At 32.0% G+C, this 25,609-nt stretch overlaps 1 protein-coding gene across 2 annotated transcripts in view; it reads right to left on the bottom strand.

The window, feature by feature from the left end:
• The window catches only part of Phip (PHIP subunit of CUL4-Ring ligase complex), a 122,397-nt gene that overhangs the window by 6,033 nt on the left and 90,755 nt on the right, over positions 1–25,609 (bottom strand). The window contains exons 25-39 of one of the 2 annotated variants that reach the window (XM_078019700.1): positions 23,547–23,654; positions 22,889–23,013; positions 22,673–22,755; positions 20,981–21,092; positions 20,759–20,820; positions 18,751–18,906; positions 17,303–17,423; positions 14,589–14,714; positions 11,614–11,683; positions 11,365–11,415; positions 10,535–10,684; positions 4,742–4,894; positions 3,212–3,375; positions 2,494–2,756; positions 1,721–1,918 (exon numbers count right to left, since the gene is read on the bottom strand). In XM_078019700.1, the coding sequence (XP_077875826.1) occupies positions 1,721–1,918; positions 2,494–2,756; positions 3,212–3,375; positions 4,742–4,894; positions 10,535–10,684; positions 11,365–11,415; positions 11,614–11,683; positions 14,589–14,714; positions 17,303–17,423; positions 18,751–18,906; positions 20,759–20,820; positions 20,981–21,092; positions 22,673–22,755; positions 22,889–23,013; positions 23,547–23,654 (1,942 nt within the window). Of the gene's footprint in view, positions 1–1,720; positions 1,919–2,493; positions 2,757–3,033; positions 3,106–3,211; positions 3,376–4,741; positions 4,895–10,534; positions 10,685–11,364; positions 11,416–11,613; positions 11,684–14,588; positions 14,715–17,302; positions 17,424–18,750; positions 18,907–20,758; positions 20,821–20,980; positions 21,093–22,672; positions 22,756–22,888; positions 23,014–23,546; positions 23,655–25,609 lie in introns of those variants that run through there. The other variant, XM_078019701.1, reaches the window with a different exon arrangement.

The raw sequence follows: 25,609 nt of genomic DNA, 5'->3' as shown, positions 1-25,609 counted from the left end.
ATTAAAAAATGCAAACATTCACAGTCACTTGCTTATTCATTCAAACACTTATTATCCACCATATGCCAAATATAAGTTATTTAAGAATAAGTTAATTAAAAAAAAGGAGTCCATATTCTTCTGAAAAAAGACAAATGAAAAATAATAATTTTATCAACATGTTAAGTACCACAATAGTAGTAAAGAGGATTTTCCAGAAACAAAGAAGAAAATGCTTGATTCTACCTAAAAAGAACATAGTAGGATTCCTGGAGATGATATTTCAAAACTTGAAAGGTAATAAATAGATCTTTAAAAAACTACAAGGAAAAAAGAAATTTCAAAGATGGGGGCAGGGGGAAGACAAAGATATTTAGGTGGTTTCGGATGGCTAGGACATAATTGGGAGAAATAACGTAAGGAAATCTGGAATTTGTTAAGCAAGAGCCAAGGAATGAAAAGTCTTGCTTAATAGTTGGGAAGGAAAAATTAAAATCTGATTCCATGTATTATTTGAGCAAGAAATGATTTTAATTCTGTGTATGTGCACACATGTGCTAAAGATCAGTGATCAGAAAGATTACTTTGGATGCAATGTGGAAGGTGGATTGGGTAAGAAAGAGCTGAAAAATGAAACAGAAAGACTAGTTAGGGAACCTAAGTAGTCTAAGTAAGAAATTATGTAGGCCCGCAATAAGGTCAAAAGTGAGAATGGATTTAAACTATGCAATAGGGGCAGAAACAACAAAAACTAAAGACTACTGAATAGATATGGATGCTGAAGAGAAGGCTAGGATGACTTCCTGATTATAAGCTTATGAAAACAGGAGATCTCAATGCCATTAATCCATATGAGGACATTTCACCAATAATATTAAATTGAATAAGGTTTCTACAAAGAAACATTGAAGAAGAAATGTCTTAGACACAGTTTGGAAGTCATGAGACAAAATGCTTATTATTGGGTTGTCTGAGGTAAAAAATATATATTGTTTTAACATGCCATATGGTATATTGAGTTATTTTCTCCCATCTTTCAAACATAAAACCTTTAGAACAAAAAAAAATTGCACTTCAAAAAAACTCAGCAGCTTAACTATAAGGAATTAACAGTTATATATTAAACTGGAAGCCTGACTGTAGTCAACCATAATGAATTATTAGAGGTTAGTATACTGTATTTTTGGGGCTGGGATGGGTACTAGGGATGGAACCCAGGGGCACTTAACCACTGAGCCACATCCCCAGCCCTTTTTATGTTTTATTTTGAGACAGTGTCTTGCTAAATTGCTGAGGCTGGCTTTGAATTCATGACCCTCCTGCTGCAGCCTCCCAAGCTGCTGGGATTACAAGCATGTGTCAATGTGTCCAGTGAGTATATTATATTTTATAACCTATAGCAATCAAAATTTTTTTTTTAGAAAAGTAAAGAATGTTTCAATAGGTTAACTAAATATACTTTAAACTCTGAGGATCTATTTCTTTAGATTTTGTAATATTCAGAAATATTAAAAGTCTTTTATTCTAGAATATGTTATTATTTCCGTGTTTTAAAAACTTTAATGACAAATAGTTTGCCTTTGACATAAAACTGCAAATCAAAGGGTGTCTTACTATATTTATCAACTAATAAGCAATCAAAAAGTAGATAAAAAGAATAAATCCAACCACACCAAAAAAAAAAAAAAATCATTTGTAAGAAAGATCTACTATACTCAAAAGAATACAAGTAACATCTTACCTTGCTCAGTGACAGATGATGACTTTGAAAGAGTGGATGCCTTTGAGAGTACAGATGATTTCATTTTACGTTTGATGGGTTTTTCCCTTTCCACGTTTTCTTTTGCAGTATTATTCCTAGTGCCAGGACTAAAAGTGGATTGACCAGGACTCGAAAGAGTATTCAAGGTTTTGGAATGTTTCACAGAATTTTCTAGTACTAAAACACACACAGAGAAGATTAAAAAAGTTTGGGACTGTGTCTAATAGATTTGCTTAAATTATTCAAAGGATCAAAACTTAAGGGATACTTAAAAATTTCCTCAGAAAATCTACTTTCTCTCTCTCTTTTTTTCCCCCCAATGCTAAGGATCCAACCCAGATCCTTTTGCTTCAGGTCAAATGCTCTAACTCTGAGCTAAAACTCCAGTCCAAGAAACCTACTTTCTAATAAGAAAAAGGCATACCCAAGGAGACAATCTTAACAGTTGCAGCCTCTTTAGAAGCTGCAGTTCAAGATTATGAAAGCAAGCCTGGGCAAACTGCTAGCATGTCTATGGCCTAGAATTTAACTTCAGGCAGTTTGGGTCAGTTTGTTATTATTGAGCATTATTCTACATTGATATTCCTACAAATCAATTTTCTTTTTCTTATTAAAAACTTTTTTTTTTTAAATGGAGAAAACAATAAAGCCAGTAAAAGACAATAGCATCTGCAGGAAATTATCCAAACCCACTGCAAAGTAAAATCTTTAAAAAAATCATCATACACCCTTCAATTTAGAAACTGTCTTACTTGTTTTCCCTGGCACTGCAGATGTATTAGCTTTTGGAATAAAATTCTTTGCAGCTGATGAAGTAGATGGTTGCTCAGTAGTGATAACTGGATCTATAATTACTCGGTTGCTTCTGGTTCGAACCACAGAACTGGATTCTGTTTTACCATTTATCTGAGCAGCATTATGCCTTGGTGGTACTGATCGTGTAGGTGTAGAGAATGGAGAGGTAGAGATTTCTGACTTTAACTGGGGTTTTACAATCCTTTTCTTCCTTTCAGGGCTGTAAGTAAGATCACATTGTTCATCATTCTTACAGCTCTATGAGTGAATAAAATAGTTTTATAATACTGTTGGATTCAATATTTGTACTATTATGAAATATGTTAAAATATGAGATTTGTAGTGGATTTCATATGGTTGTGAGCCTTTGAAAAGTGAATATTTAGTGAAGGATTGCCATAAATGCTACAGTTATATGACAGAAAGCATGATGCCATCACTACCCTAAAAATGCTGTTTTACTGTATAGATTTAGCAGTTTGAATTTAAGCACTTACACTAGTAAAGCTTTAGTTTAAAAGATTAAAAATCCTCCACATCATAGGAACTTGCATGTCAAATATATCATTCTGCAATATAGGGAATAGTAAAGGAAGTATTAAAAAAACACCAAATTCTATCATTTAGATGACAAAGTTATAGATTACTTAATGCCACTGAAAAGAAATTAAATACCTTGATGCGGCACTACTGGAAATAGAACTACTTCTGTTTCTTTTCTTCCTCCTCTTGGTTATAGTATTTCTTTTATGAAAACGCAGAGCAGATTTATAATCTGATAAAACTGAACTAATATGTTCTTCAAAGAAAGCAGACAGGCGCAAACTCATGCTGTAAATCTATGGGGAAAAAAAACAACCCACAACACTGTGTTCAAACACTCTGTAAGGGAAAATGCCCATTTAGTGAATTTTGTAACTTAAATATTTTTCTAGTAAATTTTATCAATATTTAAATATTGCTTTTATATTACTTTTCCAATCTTTATTGAGGTAAAGTAAACTAAAAATTTTTCACCATTAATTTTGTGTTTGTATTAGAAATTTCCCAAGATTTGAGATTCTTAAAAGTTCTACTCTGAATTCAGATGGTGCATACTGACAAAACTACTCGTTATTAACTTTATCATATCAAAACCATGCCTGAGGGTTTGAATTCATTTTCCATTGCTACCTAGATTTAGCATCTACTCCTTCTCATTACACTGTCATGTATCATTCTTTAGAAAAAGAACGGTAGATGATATTAATCATACTACTTCAAGAAAAATAGCCATTCCTAAACACCAAAGAATGACATCAGTGTTACTTCATAGAGGAACTAAGGAGTAGCAGGACACTATTAAGAACTCAACAGTCAGAATGACAGCTAATAAGAATACAAACAGTAAGTGTTGGTGAGGATGTGAGGAACAAAGGACACTCAAACACAGCTGGTAGGTCTGCAAAATGGTGCAGCCAGTATGGAAAGCAGTATGGAGATTCCTTGGAAAGTTGAGAATGGAACCACCATTTGACCCAGGTATCCCACTCCTCTCAGTCTATACCCAAAGGACTTAAAAACAGCTTACTACAGGGATCAGCCACATCAATGTTTATAGCAGCACAATTCATAATAGCTAAACTGTGGAACCAACCTAGATGACCTTAAGTAGATGAATGGATAAAGAAAATGTGGTATACATACACAATGGAATATTATTTAACATTAAAAGAGAATAAAATCATGGCAATTGCTAATGTATGGAGTTGGAGAATATAATGCTAAATGAAGTTAGCCAATCCCACAAAACAAATGTCAAATGTTTTCTCTGATTTAAGGATGCTGATTCATAATGTGGTGGTGGTGTGGGGGGCATAGGAGGATTAGATGAACTCTAGAAAAGGCAAAGGGGAGGGATGGGTAAGGAAGGGAAATGAGGATAGGAAAGACGGTGGAATGAGACGGACATCATTATGCTAAGTACATGTATGAAGGCACAAATGGTGTGACTCTACTAGGTGTATAACCAGAGATATGAAAAATTGTTCTCTATACGGGTAATATGAGTTGCAATGCATTCTGCTGTCATATATAACAAGTTAAAATTAAAAAAAAAGAGAACACAATAGAAAGTTAATTTTACTCTATTTTAAAAAAGGGCAACATTTGGTTACTTAACATACTTTTCCTTTAGATAAACATAAAGCAACTAAAATTAAATACCCTTGATCTTTTGCTTGGTGTATACGCTTTGGAATTACTAAAAATAAGTCTGACATCTTTACATAACTCCATTGGTGACTCATAATTCCCAGCTTCTAAGGTTTCTCTAACAGTAGCAAAATCCATTGGAGTGTCGATAATGTCCCTGTAGTCCTAGGAGAGAGAAGACAGGCAGTATTATTATTATCAGTATTATTATTAAAAGCATTATTTTCAGTACAAGGATTCACACAGGCATTTCATGATGAGTAGAAGCTCTAGAACTATTAATAATTGCTCTTGTTTTTTAAAAAAAGCCCCAAAACATAAAATTTAAATGCTGTTGATTCACTGAAACACAACTGTTAAATTATAACTGACAAAACATAAACAATGAATGTAAGGTAATATTCCATTGATGTGAAGGCTGAAGTTCTAATAATGTCAACTTCAGTACAATAATTGAGAGCTCTGAAGTAATCAAGTATGAATGTAAATAGTTCTCACAAAGTGTGCTTGATTCCATATAGGAGTACCAAATTGCTCTCGGTGTCTATTTTCCCAATTGTATGTAAAATAAGGCAAAAGCCTGAAAGCAATAAATGAGGCAAGTGAAAGCAGAAGAGCAACAGATAATGATCACAACATGGTGTAAGACTATAACATTATCAAAATAGGATATATCTTACAAAGGACAAAAAGCATTGCATCTTTTCAATAGCCTTGAAGATTTAACTATTTTTTTTGAAGTATAACAATTATATTTTGTACAATCAAGTTTAAAGTATGATAATATATTTGATCATAAAGTAAAGAAAGTGCAATGTAAGATGAAATTATTACCTTTATAAATTTTTTATTTTTTCCTGTCCAACATATATGCTTATTTCCTTTTTAAAATTATACTAGCTAGTATTACCACTACTATGTTGAACACAATAGTTAAAATGCTTTCAATCTTAAAACAGGAGAAACAGTTTTTTACTGTTATGCACAATGTTAGCTATGGGCTTTTTTAATAGATGCTCTTTATTGCCTTGTGAATGTACCCCTTTGTTTTTAGTTTTCTTAATTTGTATCATGAAGGGTGCGACATGTTTTTAAAATAATTCGTTTTTGTCTATTTGACATCTAATTCATCACAGGATCAATTTTATTGCTATATTGCCTGTATTTTGGCATCAGGTAGCCTTATCGACCTGGCGGGGGGGCCGGGGGGGGGGGTCTTCCAGGGCTAGGCAATTCTTTTTTTTGTACTGGGGACTAAACCCAGGGGTGCTTTACCAGTGAGCTATAAAAGATACTAAAGGGTAAAACTGAGAACATGCAAACCAACCTGAATATAGTGTTCCAACTACCACCTTTTCCAATTCTCAAACTTCAGGTCAACATTTCTACTGCCCTTCAATTATCCTAAGGCCAAGACTAGATAACTAGAGACTACCTGTATACTCCAGAGCCCACAGGGCTGGGGTTATAGCTCAGTGGTAGAGCACCTCTGGCTTTAATCCCTAAGCTGTTTACTCTGACTTGCTTTGCCTTTCCCACAGAAATCCCCAACAAAAGGTTCCTAAGTTTTTTCATAGCTCTTGCCTTCTGCCACCTATCCAAAACCTGGTGCTTTCCCTGTGGTATAGGGTGACCCCGACCTTCTCTGTGACAAGGACAATAACCTTCTTCCTTCCAAGCTTGTTTTTAGTTGCTTTTATGGACATAGTGATTTTACTACACCCTATCTTAAATGTCCTTTTTTTTTTTTTTTAGGATAAGTATAAAATTTTGTCAAATGCCTTTTCTGTTATTAATTGATATCATGTGGTTTTTCTTCTTTAGCTTGTTAAAATGACAGATTACACCACCTGCTTCCTGAATACTGAACTAACTTTAATCTCTTGATAAATATTACTTGGTCACAATATATAATCACTTTTTAAATTCCTGAGTTCTATTTGCTATTATTAAGAGTTTTTGCATTTTATTCCTTTGAACTGGTTTTGATAATACTGGAATTACAGAATGAATTAGGACATGCTCATTCTATTTATCTTCTGGAAGAGATTGTGAAGAATTTTATTAATTCTTCTTTATAATATGTGGTAGAATTTTTCAGTGAAGTCATCTGGAACTAATGATTTGTTTTTGAAATTTTTGAACTGCAAGTTAAATTTCCTGCTGGATATGGTGGCACACAACTATAACTCAGGAGGCTAAAGCAGGAGGATGCCAAGTTCAAAGGCCAACCTGTCTCAAAAAATAAAAAAGACTGGGGATGTAGTTTAGTGGAAGAGCACGTTAGGGTTCAATTCCTAGAATCACCCCCACCACCCAAAACCCAACCAACCACCAAAAAAACCCAAGTTAAACATCCTAATCATTATAGGGCTACTCAAAATTATTATTTTATATTGAATGAGTTGTGATAGTTTTTAAGTATTAATCCATTTCATCTAAGTTGTCAAATTTGTTTGTAGTAGTTTAAATGTTTCCTTTATTATCCTTTTGATATGTGCAACATTTATGATTATATCCCCAATACTAGCAATTTGTATCTTCTCTTAGCTTCATAAATCATGTTTAGGAGAGGGAAGAAGGTCCTGTTATGTTCCCCAGGCTGGTTTAGAACTCCTGGGCTCAAGTAATCCTGATGCTTCAGCCTCCTGAGTAGGTCAAACTACAGACAGGCACATGCCACTGCACCTGATGTTAGCTTTGGAAATCTTAATAAAGGTATATCAATTTTTATTGATCTTTTCAAAGAACAAGCTTATGGTTTCATGGATATTTTTCTTTTAGTTTTTGAGTTTCACTGATTTCAGGTCCGTTATTTCCCTTTTGCTTACTTTTGGTCTATTTTAATATTCTTTTTCTAGATTCTTAAATAAGAAGCAGATTCCAGACTTCCTATGTATTCTTCAGTATACATTTAGTGCTATAAATTTTCCTGTATTGCTTTAACTGTATACCACAAATTTTGATATGTTGTATTCATTTTTATGGAGTTACACGTAATTTTTAAAAAATTCCCTGGAGAACTGTTTTATCCATGGATTATTTAGAAGTGCTTTGTTCAGTTAGTAAGTGCTTGGAGAATTTCCTGTTAATTATTTCTAGTTTGATTTCACTGTGGTTGGAGACACACTGTACCATTTCAATGAAGTTTGTCATTTTACTTTTGTAATCTCTTTGTTCTACCTTTTTTGTCTTTTACTTTTCCCCAACCTTCTTGTGTGTTACCTGAACAAGTTTTAGAATTCCCATTTTGATTTACTTCTAGTGTTTTTGCCTGTATCTCTTTGAACAGCTTTTTAAAATGGTTATTGTATTTTAAATACATTTTGGTATATATATATATATATACACCAAAGACTACTGGCATCAAAATTTTACCAGTTCAAGTGAAGTACAGAAACCTCCCCATTCCCCTATGTTCCTTTTTCTTTTCATTTATGATGTAACTGTCTTAGAAACATACACCGAGAATCATAATAGATGCTATAATTTTTAAATGTAACTTTCAAAATTATATTTAATTAAAGTAAAAGGACATTTTACCAGCTTTAGTGTAATATAGAAAATTATCCATCCCTTATTTTTTGATCTTCAAGTTCACAGATTCTTTTGTGTTTTCTCCTGTAATTAATATTTTCATTTAGTTTTTTTTTAAATATGTTTTGAGTTGTCAATGGACTTTATTTGTGGTGCTGAGAATCGAACCCAGTGCCTCACACAAGCTAGTCAAGCGTTCCACCACTGAACTACAACCCCAGATTTCATTTAGTTCTGAGCTTTGTTGAGACTATTTTTTTGTTTCAGGTATGATTTTTACTACTCAAATATTTTCATAATGCTACTTAATGATTGACTTTTTTCATTCAACTGGGTTGATATTGTGCTAGGTCTTGGAATAAATGATTTTTTTTATTGAAACCTTTTTGGGTAAAAAATGATTCTTTTTTAAAAAGCTTGTATTTTAGTTGGTGGCCTCCTCTGTGTGCTGCTGACAGAGGGAGGAGAGGGAATATTGTCTTGAAAGTCAGGTTCTAGTGAAGAGGATTTCCTTGTTACTGCTAGGAAAGGATAGGAGCACATATTCCTTCATAGACTTCCACTGATAACACCTAGGTTGTAATGCCTTGTTACTGTTCCCTACAGGGCCTCCACCCACACTATGGGTAATGAAAGACCTAACTCTCCATTAGACTTCTACTGACACTATCATAATGAAGAAGAGGAAAGGTACCTCATTACTGCCAGAGGGGTGGAACTTTCTATTTCCCTTATAGTCTCCACTGGTATCTGAAGGAAGAAAAAAAGGTGGCCTCTCCACTAATCTTTGATAATGGGAAAGGTATAAGGGGCACAGTTATTTTTCTGTTATTTGGCTGAAGTACAGCAGTATGTATCAGTTTTCTGTATTGCTAGTCTGGCCCTTTGCTGATTCTTCTAGAGAAAAAAAGATAGAGCTAACTGAGGGACCTTTATCATCAGTGTTTATTAGCATTTTTAGGTTAATAGCTTCTCCAATATCTTGAGTGGGATATATATAATGAGAAAGCAAAACCCAGGAGAACACACTATTCAGTTGGTCCTGAGAGCCCAGTCTATCTACTTTGTCTCCACCTTTCAGAATCTAGTTTTACATCTGATGTCTACAAATTTTTAGTACGAGGTATTAAGAAAAAGGTCTACAACATCTTCAGCAAAGTCTAACTACACTGTGTTTGACCAAATCATTCACCTATAACTGGCGAAAGACAGAAAGAACAAAAGTGGGGGGAGGGGGCTGTTTCATCAAAATACAGGAAAGATCACTAGAGTAGACAAAGAGGACTGGGGATTGAAGGGGAGGAAGAAGAGATGGAAAAAGGGCAAAAGAATAGAATGAATCTGACCAAACTTTCATATATACATACATGAATATAGCACAGTGAATTCCAACATCAAGTATATCCACAAGGCACTAATTAAAAAAAAAAAAAGCCACAAATGTATTTCAGAAAGATCAGTAGAGCCAGGGGAGTAGAGGGAGAGAGAAGATAAGTTCTGGGGACTGAGTAAGAGCAAGTTACATTCCATGCTTTTGTGATTATGTCATAATGTATCCTAATGTTATATATAACTAAAAAGGATAAAAAAAAAAAAACAGATAATGAAATCAGATGATACCACATCTAAGTATGATGTCATAAATCAATTTATATTTTCACTTGAAATCATGCATGTTATTTGAACTATACAATCTTTAATAACTTGTTAAAGGAATAAAAATCACTAAGCTAAATTTGGATTGCTATGATGGCTTGAAAAAATAAATATTTAGATCATTGATTGGCATAACTTAAAAAAAGAATATATAACATGCCACCTTACATTTGTATATAATGCTTCATTGTTTGAAAACTATATATATATATCTATATATATATATATTTATATATATTTTCTCATTTCTTCTCTATAACCCTATAACAAAGTTTTATTATTTGTTTCCTAGCTATGCTAAATTCTTGAAATTAGTGTGTAAAAGAGAAAAATTAGTAAAAATAATATACAGATGGGAGATATGTGATTTGCTCAAAGATAAAAAAACTAGTAAGAGCAAAGCCAAGACTATAATAGAATTCTTTAGATACTTAAAAGTCAGGGCTCTTTCCATTTTATTACACTATTTAACTAAGCTTTTCTATATAACCAAAAGGATAATAAGAACATGCGTGAAATAATGAAGAAATAAATTATAGGCATATAAATAACCCGCTATTATATATATGTAGCAAACTAAAAGTACAGATAATATTTTCAAAAATAACTTACTGGATATTCAAGGAGATCTACTGGCTGTCTAAAAGGCTCTGAATCTTCACACTGAAATATGAGATTTAACAATTCCTGACATTGTTTCTTCCATGCTTGAATATCATAAGACTGAGCTCTGTTACGTAATCTTCTTCTAGGCTGATGGTCCTGAGATGAAAATATTCAAGTATATTAATAAAACAGCATTTATACAACACAAATTGTACACCATCCCTACCACCCCATGCTAGGTATTGATCCCAGGGCCTGGGACATGCTAGGCAAGTATTTTACTACTGAGCTACATCTCCAGTCCTTTTTATTTCTGAGAAAAGATCTCCCTAAATTGCCCAGACTGGCCTCAAACTTTTGATTCTCCTGCTTCAGCCTCTAGAGTATATGAAGACATAGGCATGTTCCACATCATATGATTTAATTTTGAATTTTTAATGAAGTCTTACATAATTAGGTACAGGTTGATTATCCCTTACTTGAAACGCTTGGGTCCTGAAGTATTCTGGATTTGGGATTAATTGTAGACTTCACTGGTTAGGCATTCCTGATCCAAAAATCTGGAAACCAAATGCTCCAAAATATGAAAGTTTTTAAGCATCCATGGAGCATTATGAGTTTTGTATTCAAATTACGAATGTTCAATTTATAACATACCGTAATACAAACAACAACAACAAAAAAATCCATAGCATCCACTAGTTCTGAAAAATGTTAGGACTGATTTGAAAGTAATACTTAATCTGCCTTTAAGACTGCTAAAAAATTAATAATAAGCTCTTGATGCATTTTGAATTCATATAAAGTACCTCTGCAAAAAAACAAAAGTTAATTACCTTCCTTTTTCGGGTAGAAGTTCCTGGCACATCAGCATCTTTCTCTTCTTCCTTTGAAGCCAGAATAAATCAAATTTATAAAACATTTTAGGTTTCATTACACTCAATAGTGTATTTAGAAATTATTTCCTTTATACTTTAACAATAGTACTGAGCAAACAATAATTTTCAGAACAGTTTTTACTGAAAACTGTAATATGTAAATTTCTTTTTTTATATAAGTAGTAATCATAATAAAATATTACATACCTCAGAGTCAGACAAAACCTTCTTCTTCATTGAATTATAAAGTGGAATTATGTTATAACAAGTTTGATCCCTAAATAGCAAGAAAATGTTTATAAGTAAGACTAAAGTCATAAGTTTTTTTTCCTTTGTTCTTAAAACCAGATTTTAAGGGTAAAATTGAGGCTAAAGCATTTCTGCATTTGTTGACATGGATACCCAAGACACACACAATATACCCTGTGTCATTCTTACCCCTGGATTATTTAATTGTGTCAAACCCAATTTTTGACTCCCGAATGAATTTGCTAAGGTTGCTGCTATGCCTGGAATGCTGCCTTCCATTCCTTTGGCTTCAAGGTAAAGCTAATACACCCCATATCTTCTCATTCCTTTATTCATTCTTAAATAGAGACATTCCATAAATTTTTGTCCTTAGTCATCTTGACACCATCACCTAAAATTTGTTGTTTAAACCTAATTGCCACTCCCCAATCTCTTCCTCTTTTAATTTTCATTTTTTTTTTTTTAAAACAGCACACCATTCTAACAGTAATGAAAATCTTGGATTTTCACTATTTGTCCCTTGCTTTCTCAAAAAACCCAAAGAGCAGTCCAAACAGAATTCTATTCTCAAAAATATCTTGGCATTTATCCTTTCCTCACTTCCACAAATTATGCCCTTATCACCTTCTCTTTGGTATAAGCCAATGTGCTATTTATGCTTTTTGTCTCTTTTCTGTATTTTAGAAGTCTAGTTCCTCTTGTAATCCTAGAGGCTCAGGAGGCTGGGGCAGGAGGATCGTGTGTTCAAAGCCAGCCTTAGCATTTTAGCAAGCCTTAAGCAACTCAGTGAGACCCCACCTCTAAATAAAATATCTTAAAAAGGGGATGTGGCTCAGTAGTTAAGTGTCCCTCCGTTCAATCCCCAGTACTAAAATAAATACTTAAATAAAAAGTAAATAAAAGTCTTGTTCCTCAGGTTGGCACTTAATGCCCACCATGCTCTGTCCCCAACTTAGCACTATATTCCTACAAGTTCTACTCCTATACTGTCTACTTCACCAACTAATATTCCTCTTAATAATGCTTTACTTTCCTACCTTAGGCTACTGCTTAACCCTGGAATGGCTTTCTTTTCATCTAATCTATCCTGAATACATCAGTGTCTACCTTGTTCATAACATCTTCTTAAATACTTCTGTGTATTTGAATCTCCACTTTCAAAACTAGAAGTGACCTGTCCTCATGTAAACTTTCACACAATTCTTTTGTTATTTATCGCAGTATTCCTTATGTTATTTCAACTTCATGTTTACTGGCCTATGAAACTGTATTAAAAGGGTAAAAATATGATTATTTCTATCTCCAAGTACATATTAGTTTGTATACATTGAGAGCATGAAATTTTGCCAAGTAATTCAATTAAAAAATACCATGATCAAAATTTCAAAGAATAATTTACATTTTCAAAATTACTGTCAGCTAAAAATGTTTTTTAACAAATTAAACATGTACCAGGTATTTATTTTTAAAATACATATATATAATGCTTGAAATATTACCTTAATTTGCATTTCAAAAACTGAAAGAAACGCATTTCAGACTATTTAAAATGTAAAAACAATTTTCATCTGAATTACTTCACTGAGACATGAATATTTTATATCATGTGATTCTGTGAATTCATCTCTGAAAAGAGATGTATATACATATGCTTATAACACTTTTAAAATTACAAAGAGTTCTCTAGAATTAACTAATGTTTGATTACTAAATTCACTGAGAAAGAGCAAAAGCATAGCAATAAAATCCCTAAAACCATTTGGAAAGGAAGAGTTCTTAGAGAATAATGTAGAGGAAGGACACAGAGTTTATCTTGCTAATTGTTTTTGTTTTGTTTTTCCCTTATACCTACGTGCATTTCTTAGCAAAAAAAAAAAAAACACAACACACAAAACAAATATTCCCAGGAAAAAGATCCTAAGATTACGTTAAAAAAAGAGAATGAAGCTGGAAAAGTTAAGGAAAAAAGCCTGAATAATTCCCTTACATAAAAGTGGAAGCTGATAATACCTGAATTAAGGTATTTAAATACACTGTTACCTCTTCTTAACCTAAGGAAAGAGGGGGAAATCTAATATAATATATATTAATATAAATAGTAAATTCAATAGAAAATCAGAACAATCTTTTGTACCAAAACATGATTCATGTTTCTGGCTTCAATTTAGAAGGTTCAATTCATTTTATGGCTATATAAAATCCACAAAATAAGGAAGGAAAGGTACTTTTGCCTTAAACTATAGTTATCACTCTTGCTATAGAATCAATACACAAGGAAATAAACCTAAGTAAGGAAAAAGACTTTTGAAAATTCAGTATCTGACTGGATTACCTAAATACCTGTTAATAATCTTGTGTATATATATGGGCTGGGTATGTGGCTCAAGTGGTAACACGCTCGCCTGGCATGTGTGGGGCGCTGGGTTCCATCCTCAGCACCACATAAAAATAAAGATGTTGTGTCCACTGAAAACTGAAAAATAAGTATTAAAAAATTTCTCTCTCTCTCATCTCTATATATTAAAAAAAAATCTTGTATATGTTACCTCCAATTAGTTCACTCAATCAAAAATTTTAGCTAATGATCTTTACCAACTGTAAGATTAAGAGAGCTAATGAAGATAAAAAAATTACATGGTTAGTTGATTTTTATTACTATCCAATGAACTGAGAAATGAGAAAAGGATCAACGTTTTTTTTTTTAAGTACAGAATACAAATGTAATGCATTTTTATGATTTTATGACTAAACGTTTTTAGTGCACTTCCTTTACATTACAAATTTTTTTCTTAGTACACAGGCTTTGTATTTTGAGGAACTATATGTGACAGCATTATACATGTAGAAAATTATTGTATTTTACAGTCTGACATTTTACATTTTAAAAGCCATTAATCATAGCTATTATAATTAAGTATGAATAAGTAACTCACTTTACAAAATGTAGAAGAAGATCAGTCACAAATTTGGCAGATTTCACAATTGGGCTTCCCGGCTCATTAAATGTTCGTGTGTTATGCTCTATATATCGAACTTCCCACATCAGGGAAGAAACTCGCCTTTAAAAAAACAAAATATGTGTCTTAACCTCATATTTAGAAATATGTATACACAATTTAAAACTAAGACATTCTAACTTCTGAATTTCAGTCTTAATCCAATTACATCATTCACACTTTAAATAGCTATTTTCAGAAAGCACAATCCCATTTGTTTTAGAGGACAAAAAAAGAGGAGTGACATTATCTATCTATAAAGAAAATGTCTAGAACTGGACACTAGACTATTAACAATGCCTACTTTTCAGCGGGGGAAATGTCTATAGGGGAAGAGGTAGGAGTAGAGCCAGAAAACCAAGTTCTTAGTTTTTGTTATACATGTTTCTGTCATGTATGGTACCTTTAAAATAAATAAATACCTCTAACTTGTATATATAAAAGGAAACAATCTTATCTAATTATAGAGCTAGTAATCAAATGACATGTAAAAACGAGAAGGTAATCAATAGCCTGCTTAAGAGAAAAAACATAAAAACATGAGTGTGTTACAAGAAAACTGAGAATTATTTTCTAAACATTCTATTGACAATGCTAAATTGTTCTGGTGCTTTGTAATTTCATTTCTGAAAGTAAAGAAAAAAATCAACCTCTGAGAATATTATCCAATTGTGGCCTGAATTAATAAAGAATACATTTAAAAAGTTACATATAATTGTGGATATAGAAGCATATAGAGAAAATGTACATTTCAAGTTGATTCACAAGGCTCATTCTAATAAAAGAATCACAGACATCTTCAGTGTACCACATAGAAAACTGTAAAAATAGGGCACTAGATTATTACTAGCAGGGTAAACTACTATTACTAGTAGTTTCACAAACACTGAAAAAATCAGAAAAGAAAAACACAAACTTTAAGAAGAGGGGAAAAAAATTTTAAGGTATGAAATACAACATGAAGGCATCACTATATTACATAAGAACACAACTCAAATTTACAACTATATTATCAGGTTAAAAAATAGGTGATTTCTAATTTATGTATGTATCAAGTTTCAAACTGGCTAATGCAAAAAAAAAAGTCTATGTAAGCTATAATGTACATTGAAATAATTAAGTACACTTTAGCAATTATCATGTTCAGCAATGTTTCTATGAGAAAGAACATAACAGCAATAGTCAGAGATGTCAGCTCCTTATCTTTCCAGCTGTAGTCCAACCACCAGTGTATATGAATATTTCTATCTCTCCCTCTAATCTTCCCATGTCTTGTTCCAATTTCTGAAGTACTAAGTATAAATCTTAACCTTTAGTAATTTAGTTCTAGGAATACAGTTATAAATTCATTCTTCATTTTTTATCTTAAACTTCTACGAGATATTGAAAAATGCTTAGAGTAGATGACTGAGTGAAACATATCATGGGGGTCATAGGAGATTTCCTTTTCATCTCTTGCTTTTGACAAATCATCAATGATTCAATAGCAAGCACACACAGCAAGATCAGAAAAATCTTTTAAACCTAAAGTCTATCATCTTAGTTTTCTTTACTGCAATGGTTCTCAACCAGGAGTGCCTCACCCACCAGAATACATTTGGTAATGTCTAGATTCATTTTAGACTTTAAAGTAGGGACTGCTATTGGCATCTAAAGGGTAGAAGTACAGAAAAGTCCCTCACAGGGAAGAATTTTCCAGTCCCAAATGTCAGTAATGCTGCTGCTGAGAAACCCTGATAATAAGGAAGAACAAATGACATTTTCAGTGTCAAGCTCTCCAAAACTGTTTATGGGGGAAAAAAAGGTATATTTTATACAGAAAAGTATAGGTTATGAATAAAAACTTCCTAAGTTAACACAAAGAATGCAAAGAACTATAGGATTTAAAATTAGTCATAAAAAGAAAACTCCCTGCAATACTATATGCATTAAAATATTGTTGTCCTGCCAGGGCAAAAGTAATATAAAAAAATTAAAATTACAAATTGTAATATTATTATGGAGAAAACTATAAACTTAGTTTTTGACAAAACACTTCAGGTAATGTTTTTTTTTTTTGGGGGGGGAAACTTGCAAAAATCTGTCCAAGATTAAGAACTCAATATTTATCAAAACGGTTAACTGGAAAAAAACAAATTTTAGTTGAAATTATAACTGCTTTTTAACTCTAGTTCTATGGCATACTATTCTTCAATTATGAAAAACTACATCTTTTCTAATTGCATTTTTCGAAAGTATTCATAACCTGAATATAAGTAAAGATAAGTAATTTTTTTATATTTTAAGAAAAATCTATGAACAAACAAAAATTCTAATATGCTATTTATTGAGAGAAAAGTAAATAATTTGGTTTGATTTATATTAAGAAAATGAGCATGAAGTCATATCACATCTAGAAAAAACTGTATCCAGGAATCACATTCAACTAAACAAGCAGAATCAAGATTATAGTCAACTTGCTAGAAATTTATAATATCATATCCTATTCCAAATCTACTAAATCAGATCCTTTCAACATGTTCCCCAGGTGATTTATATGTACATTTGTAAACATAAAAAGTTAAGAACAAAGCTGTAGAAGACTGGCCAAAGAGTGAAAGAATGAATCATTTAGCTTCCTTTTGGTAGTATCCACATCAAATGATTCTAACCTGTAAAACCTGTTTTCCAGTCTTTGTTTAATTGTACTTAGATCCGTTGGATATGCCACTACAGTGCAGTACATGGGATAAGCTTGCAGATCCACAGGGGCCACAAATGCTGAAGCAATATCTAAAATAAATAAATTTTAAAATTTATTTTTTATGTTCAAAATAATTCAAAAGGAATTCTGCTCGAATTTTAGACTAAGTCCTAATTCACACAGACATCAGTCTGGCATTATCTTTTCATTAAAATTACATAACTTAACTGACATAAAGAGTGTCATTTTTTACTAAACCTACATTAACATTGTTAAAATTCTGGGGATTTCTTTTTTTTAATCCATAGACAAATTTAAGACAAATATCCTAATAAATTTATAAAAAATTCCTAAAACTGACTTATTCAAAACACACACATATTTCTTCAATAGCCAGTCATTCTGAATCTGTATATTTGATAAAGCCATTCTATCATTAGCATGTTGCATTTGAACATGACCTTTCTCAAACTTCACCACTTTATCTCATTCTTACATTATTCTGTGAAATATTAGGCAATGAGAGAGAAGGAAACAGATTCAGAAGTTTTTGACTCAATATAACTGACTGAAAGGCACAAAGTAAACTGGTAGAGCAAAAACCAGAATATAGTTAAAACTACTCTCTATATTATTTTATTCATTCACATATAAAACTACTTCTTACAACAGTATTTGTAGGGCCACTTTTACAAAACTGTTGCCATTTTGCAAGGGCTGAGGATATAACTCAGTGATAGAGCATTTGCCTAGCATGTACAAGGCCCTGGGTTTGATTTCACAGCACCTCAAAAAACAAAAGCCTTCAGATTTGAATATCCTACAATCTGTGTTCCCATTATCTTCAACTCTTTTTACTCATGTCTCTAAACTTTTTGAAGCTGATTACTCACTGCCAGAATGGGTTGATATAAGCCACCATACTAGCTGAGTTACTTTGGAAGCCGAGTCTAGATAATCAAATTTTGTAGTTATTGCTTATTTTTTTTAAACAATACAGTTCAGTTCATACTCCTTCTTCTCTCCCCTTAAAAAGATTCTCTTATGTTTGATTAACATAGTTGGGGGGAAACTGGTACAACTGTTTATATATTTAAAATCTAGCTTCCAATACTCCTCCAGTTTACATGTCGGCTTGAATATGTCAAAGCTCTTCAAACTGGATTGTGGAGGATCCAGATTTTTCAGATACTTCTGGCATTTATAAAAGGCCCTTATTCTGAAATTCAGCTGAGAAATGTGATTTATATCTGTTTTACATACTTAAATCTTGTATTAAGAACTCATTCAAGAAAAGATTCCTATTAGAAATGCTTGAAAAGCACTGTAGAATTTATTTATTTTTTGTTGGCATAGTATTTTCCTGCTCTCCTGCATCCCCGCCTCATCTTCTATACTTCTGTTGTTGATAGTTACCTAGTGTCATCAACTGGTTTATTCCTGCAACAATTCTTTCACATTCTTCATCCCTGGTATTCGTACCCCATTCTCCATCAAGAGGTTTATAGATTAATGATCTGCATTCAACATCAGTTAAGGGAACACTGGTACCTAGTTCTTCCGGAAATACAGCTGAAAAATAGAAAAATAGATAGGTGAAAATTTGGCAATTAGTGTTTAGATTACCTTTAGAAAGTAAATTTAATGATGTCACAAAATTAAAGTCTAATTTTATAAAGATTTGGTAAATATATTCTTCATTTTCGGAAAGGAAAATATATTTCAAGGGTCAATAAAATTTAAATTATTTTAAAAAGGATCCTAAACTTATAAATTATTTTCTAAATGATCATGATTATTCCTCCAAAATTATACCTGAAAACTTGCTCTGTAACCTAATTACAGGTAAGAGAAAACAGTTCTATAAAAAGATGCAAATTTCAAAGTTTTCTAAATCATTTCATAATTGCTACATTTACTTTAATAAACCACACTTGAGGTGAAACTAAAGAAAACATTTCTCAAAAATACTTCAATCAAAGCCTCAAATTTTCTAATGTAGAAACAGAATTGTGAATACTAACAGATAATCCTTGTGTGTGTGTATTCTTTTTTTTTGCTCTGAAGTGATAAAAGTAAGCTTTTCACACGTCTAAAGCTTTAACATTTTAGCTAAGAAAATCATTAGAGGGTGGTGATGACAAAAATCTACAAATATGCCAGGTAATAATTCCTTTGGACTAGACTTCATCTGGGAAATATGCCAATGTTTGTGTATAAAACTCTTCTTCCTTGCATTGTAACTAAACTCTTTCAGCACACAAATATAACAAAAACAACATCCCACCAACACCACACACAGAGATATATGAAAAGTTTAATAAATCAGTGTCACTAATTCATTTATAAATAGCTAAGGTATTACAACACCTGTTTCACTACTCTCATATTAGCTCTATTATTGAACTCAATATAGTCCAATGTGACTTCAAATTCAAACTTTCATTAGGGAAGAGGGACAAAACCAGATAAGACATGTAATGTTTACAAGTTGGTTTTCTGTAGTTTTAAAGGGCTCTAATAACAGACTAAGTTAACTTCTCCAAGAGTTCTATTTTTTCTGACTTTTTAGAGTAACAATAACAACTAAGCGATTCCATTTGTAAATGATTATTTCTACTATATTACAAATCATTTTATTCTTTTTTAAAGATCTTAATTTTTATCTGATAGCTAAAATAACACATTGTTAACAACTCAAATAATGTGGAATGTAAAAGATAATGTATGAAGTCCTCCTAATTCCACTTTCTATAAAATAATCATTAGTAATCTGTCTTTCATCCCTTTTAGGCATATTTAATTGTATGTGTGGTTATTTTTTAAAAATTGAAACAAAACAGGTAATAAGATAAAAGGAAAATGTAATCTCCATGCTTCAGCCATACCCACCTTTTCTCAGTACAAGGAAGATGTCATACTCACTGCCTAGGGCTAACTCCCAAATCCTGAGTGTGTCAGACAATATGCAAGATGATGGTTATTATTAATTACAACTACCTCTTCATTGAGCTCTTACATGTGTCAGGCTCTATAATAAGCACTTTATACACATGATGCCATTTAATCCTCAAAGCAGCCCTATAAGAAAGGTATTTGTTTAAATAATCAAAGGCTAAGTCCTAAGAAACTGAGGCTTTAAGTCTATGGAACTTGCCAAAATCACATAGAAAAATGGCAGTGTGAGGATATGAATCTATCTGACTCAAAAGCATGACCTTTTAACTATTTTGTTATACTTTTAAGTATTCTGCTGGAGTTACAAAAATGTCCCTAAAATACTAATACAACAAATATTTGCTGAATTAATGTTTCCTGTTAAATCTTCACAACAACCTTATGTGGCAGTGAGTTAACAAACCACATTTCTTAAATAAGAAATCAACTTCATAAGATTGATGCATAAAGTCTAACATATACTTACCATTATTAGGTATAAGCTCCATATCCCAAGGACTCATCTTTTCTGTATCTCCATTGTCCCAGCTTTAAGAAAGGAAAATTTTTAAATTAAAAACAATCTACAATTTTTATAAATAACATAATTCCTTCAGTGTTTGCAAGAAATATATTCCTTTATTGATAAATGGAGAAATATTTCAAAGCAAGACTGGCCTAATAAAAACAAATACAAGTATTTCCTTACCAAACATTATAGCACTGAAACAAACTATCAGGGTACTCAGGCTGAAGAGGTTCCTGGCTTTCAATTGTTCCAAACCACCAAGCATCATCTATGACTGATCTGAAACGGTCACCTGGACAAGAAAAGAGGCTGTCTCATTACTTTGAAATGTATGTTTGCTGTGGTTAATTGTGTTTTCCTAAGGTATAACTCTAAGGCACTGAAACTGCAACATAGAAAGTGATCCACTTAATTAAAAAAATGAGTTAAATCGGTAACACTGTAGGGGGAGAGATATTTAATATGCATACTTATCATTTTATAAAGTGTTCTTGACACCATAAGTTTTCCGGTAAAGGTAATTATGAGTTTTACAGACCTATTTACAAGCCTACACAGACTGATGACATTAGGTTAAAGAAGAAGAATTGGAAAATACAAGCTTAACCATAATGAACAGTATCTGTAGACTTAATAATAAAGTAAAAAAAATGAAGTTTCTCAAAGTAAGCCTTAAAACATTTCTGAGGAAAAGAGGAGTGGTGATGCATGCCTGTAATCCCAGAAGCTCAGGAGGCTGAGACAGAAAGATCAAGAGTTCAAAGCCAGCCTCAGCAAAATTGAAGTGCTAACAATTCATTGAGACCCTATCTCAAAATAAATTACAAAAAAGGGCTAGGGATGTGGCTCAGTGATTGAGTGCCCCTGAGTTCAAACCCCTGTAACCTCCCCGCAAACTGAAAAAAAAAAAAAAAAAAAAAAAAAAAAAAAAAAATCCTGAGGAAAGGCTAAAGTAAAAATAATAATTATTATTATTTTTGGTACTGGAGATTGAACCCAGGGGCACTCTACCATTGAGCCACACCCCCACTCCTTTTTATTTTTTAAGACAGGGTCTCACTGAATTGCTGAGGCTGGCCCTCAACTTTCAATCCTTTTGCCTCAGCCCCAGCCTTCCAAACCAATAGGATTATAGTTGTGCGCCACAGCACATGGCTCATTCTTTCTTTTAAAGCTAAGTTTACCAAGACCAATAAACGATAAATCACCATGCCAATGTCTTCCAATGACACTGGAGAAAAGATAACTAATATATCAATTGATGGGCTAAACCATACGTACCATCTATATACCAGACTGCACTCCAAGATGAAAATGACTTTATCTCAAATTCTCAAGAACAACTACTTAATTCATAGCAAACATTTGTACATAAACTAACAAAACTTAAATGCCTGGAAATATTTATAATTTCAAGGTTTCTTTGAAACTTGTTTACAACATTATTTTTAAATATTACTTTAAAAAATTATAACAGAAATAACAATAAATAATAAAGTCAGTTTAGTATTAATCTCAATCCAAATTATCACTTATTTTGTCAAAACTTCTTCTGATATCAAATATGAATTGTTATTAATATTTTTGGATAAATATTTAATTCAACATGTAAAAAGGCTGAAAAAAATTATAAAGAATTTTATAAACAGTTACCAAATGTAGGAGATACAATGGTTTGAAACTTAAGCATCAACTAAAGTATTTTCAATTTAAACAAAACTTAAAAATACTTCTAATACATATCATACTTTGTTATTAACATTATTATTAATGGCAAAATATCTTTTTCTAAATTATGAAAAAGAATAAATCAATTGTTGGGTTGAAAAACTGACATATCAAACATCCATGACTTCTGAATTTATTACCCACCTATGTTCCACCGCCTATATTTGGCATCATCAAATTGTTGTCTCAAGACTAGGAAATCTATAACATCAGGCATATCGTGGTATCTAAGCACAAATAGAAACAAACTGATTAGATCATATTTTAGGAAAAAATATTCAAAACATGTTTAAATTTATCTAAATCTTGAAAAATAATCTATAATACTAAGAAACCACTAGTTCTTTCAATAGTCCTTACTTCATGGTAAATGATCCACCAGTCAGTTTACCAGTATCAGGATCCAGAAAAGCAAGTTTAAGGCAGCAAAGGGTAGGTAATCCCACTTCATATTTTATGCCAACTATTTTCATCAGTTCTTGTTCCTAAGATATAGAAAATAAGAAATCACATTTACAAAATAAACCACAAAACAGATTGCTAAACATAACTAAGAAAACATTTCTTGGTTTTAATATTCATCTGCATGGTAATTACTCTGTGCACATGTAAAAATTAATTGAGCTATGTATTTAAGATGTGCACTTTATGGTTTACAGGTTGTACTGCAATTTTTAAAAAAGTATAATAGTTTTCCAACATAATTTCAAAGAATGCAAGATAATTTTGAACTACTGCTGATAAAATCCAGATGACAAAATAAAGTCTACCTTAAACACTAGTGTTATCTAATTTTCACTATGATCAAATTTTATACGCAATTTATAAAGTTTATCAGTGAATATAAACTCAATCTTGAGTTTGACTGAAAAATCAAACCCTTTTAATCTCCAAAACCACTTCAATTAAACAAGGGAACTTCATGATTCAGTTTCTTATAGTGAAAATAGTAACCCTTAATACATTTTTTTCCATGACCCCTAAATAAATCTTTATAGTTACATAATAAATACCATACCCGTAGTTCCATTTTATGCCATGGTTGTTTTTTAGGATTGATACTATAAATTTTATTTTTCCGGGCCATTTCAACATATGCTTCATGTCCTTGTCGGAAATAATAAACCTAAAAAGTAGATAAAAGCCACAATTTAAAAATCTGGATGTTTCCAAGAATGTAAGATATCAACTAAAATTGCAGAGAAAATCTCATGTCTTCTGAGCTAATAGAAATTCTGATACTGGCTTTCCCCCCTCAATTCCTTAAATTGTCTCAGCATCACTTAATTATAACCAAAGTGTTCTAAATAACATTAGTATACACTTAGAAATTTAAGATGGGGCATTTTTTTTATTTCATCATTTATTAGGTTCAAAATAAGTTAATTTCTCTTGCAAAATAAAGTCACTTGTAACCAGTAATCATAATAAATTCATGTTCATCTACTTTTTTCTTACATTTTAGCAGATAGTAAGACAGGGCAGTATATGTTTATTCTCATTTCATAAAGATCAAGCTTAGGTGACGTCTAACAACTGTCAATTACTTGAACACAGTAGTTTGACAAAGTATTATTCTCAGTACTAAAAATTTAAAAAGCTTGTTGAAAAATGCTATTAAGATCTTAGTAATACTTTGGAATAGCCACTTTTCCTATTACTTTATTCTCTTCATTACTAATTCAGTTTTCTGCAACTTCAAATGCAGGAATGGAGCTGAATAATAAGGATTTAAGTATTCAAACACCAGCACCCAAAAATAAAATGGAAACAATTTCAAAGGAAATCATTTAATCAGGAATTACAAACTTTCTGACAATCTTGAAATACCATAGTAAATGTATTTAGTCTCTCCTTAATGCTGTAGGATCTGTAAGACCAATCATTATATTTCACCTATACCATAATAGCGTGGTAAATGCTCCAAGTTCCTCAAATCTTCTGATGCAAACAGGATCTCTAAAAAAATTATTCTATACTTTCCTTTAGAGTCACTCTTGTATTAAAAGTTTGTTTTCCTTGTTTAACTGTCAGTTACCACTTCAGTACAAATTTAGAGTGCTTTACGAAAGCAGCTTTTTTCAGTTTTTATTATTGTTACTCATGTTAACAGACACCAGATAATACTATGTCTGTGTATAAAATAAGGAAATATGACCCTGGGTGAGAACTTATGATCTAAATCCTTACATTTTCATTCTAAATTTATAAGTATACAACCTAAAATGAGAGTGCCAGTTTTTATCTTTGGTCTTGGGAACTAAACCCAGAGGGGTTCAACTACTGAGCCACATTCCCAGCCCCTTTTTGAGACAGGGTCTCATTAAGTTGCTGGGGTTGGCTTTGAAGATGTGAGCCTCCCAAGACACTGAGATTACAGGCTAGGGACACCATGCCCAGCAAGAGGTAACAATCTTAAATAGAGAGTTAAAGTACAGTTCAGTTGTAAGGCCCTTGCCTAACTGGTATGCAGCCTTGAGTTTGATCCCAACTCTGCCAAAGATAAAAACTTAAATAAAATAAATAATAGTTCTTATTCTAATACCATAGATTTTCGAAACAAACATGAACATATGGGTAAATGAAATATTTTGAAATAAAATTATATGCAAAAAAGCTAAATTTTATTGTAACATGCTATATATTTAATTTTTAAATTAAGAGAAATATATTAATATATTCCTTTAGAAAAAATAAAATAAATATTTGTTTTGAAAGGGAAAAAAAAAAAAAAAAAAAAAAAAAAAGCATTACTTGTGACTGAACCCAGAAGGACTTTACCACTGAGCTACATCCCCAACCTTTTTTTTTTTTTTTTTTTTTTTTTTGGAGACAAGGTCTTGCTAAATTGTCCAGGTTGGCCTTGAACTTGTGATTCTCCTGCTTCAGCTTCCTGAGTTGCTGGTAATACAGGCACGTGCCACCACACCTGGCAATAAATGTCAACAAAGCTTTCTTTCTCTTATAATATTTAGATGATTAAAAATTTATAGCAGTCTTAAAAAACATTATTGTTAACTCTTTCCTCCTAAATGTACTTTCTCCATACACAGCTGTGAATGAGTTATTTGTATAAACCTG

This window comes from Ictidomys tridecemlineatus, chromosome 8, assembly GCF_052094955.1.
Source record: "Ictidomys tridecemlineatus isolate mIctTri1 chromosome 8, mIctTri1.hap1, whole genome shotgun sequence".
Classification (NCBI taxonomy): domain Eukaryota; kingdom Metazoa; phylum Chordata; class Mammalia; order Rodentia; family Sciuridae; genus Ictidomys; species Ictidomys tridecemlineatus.
This window is presented reverse-complemented; position numbering and strand designations above follow the sequence as displayed.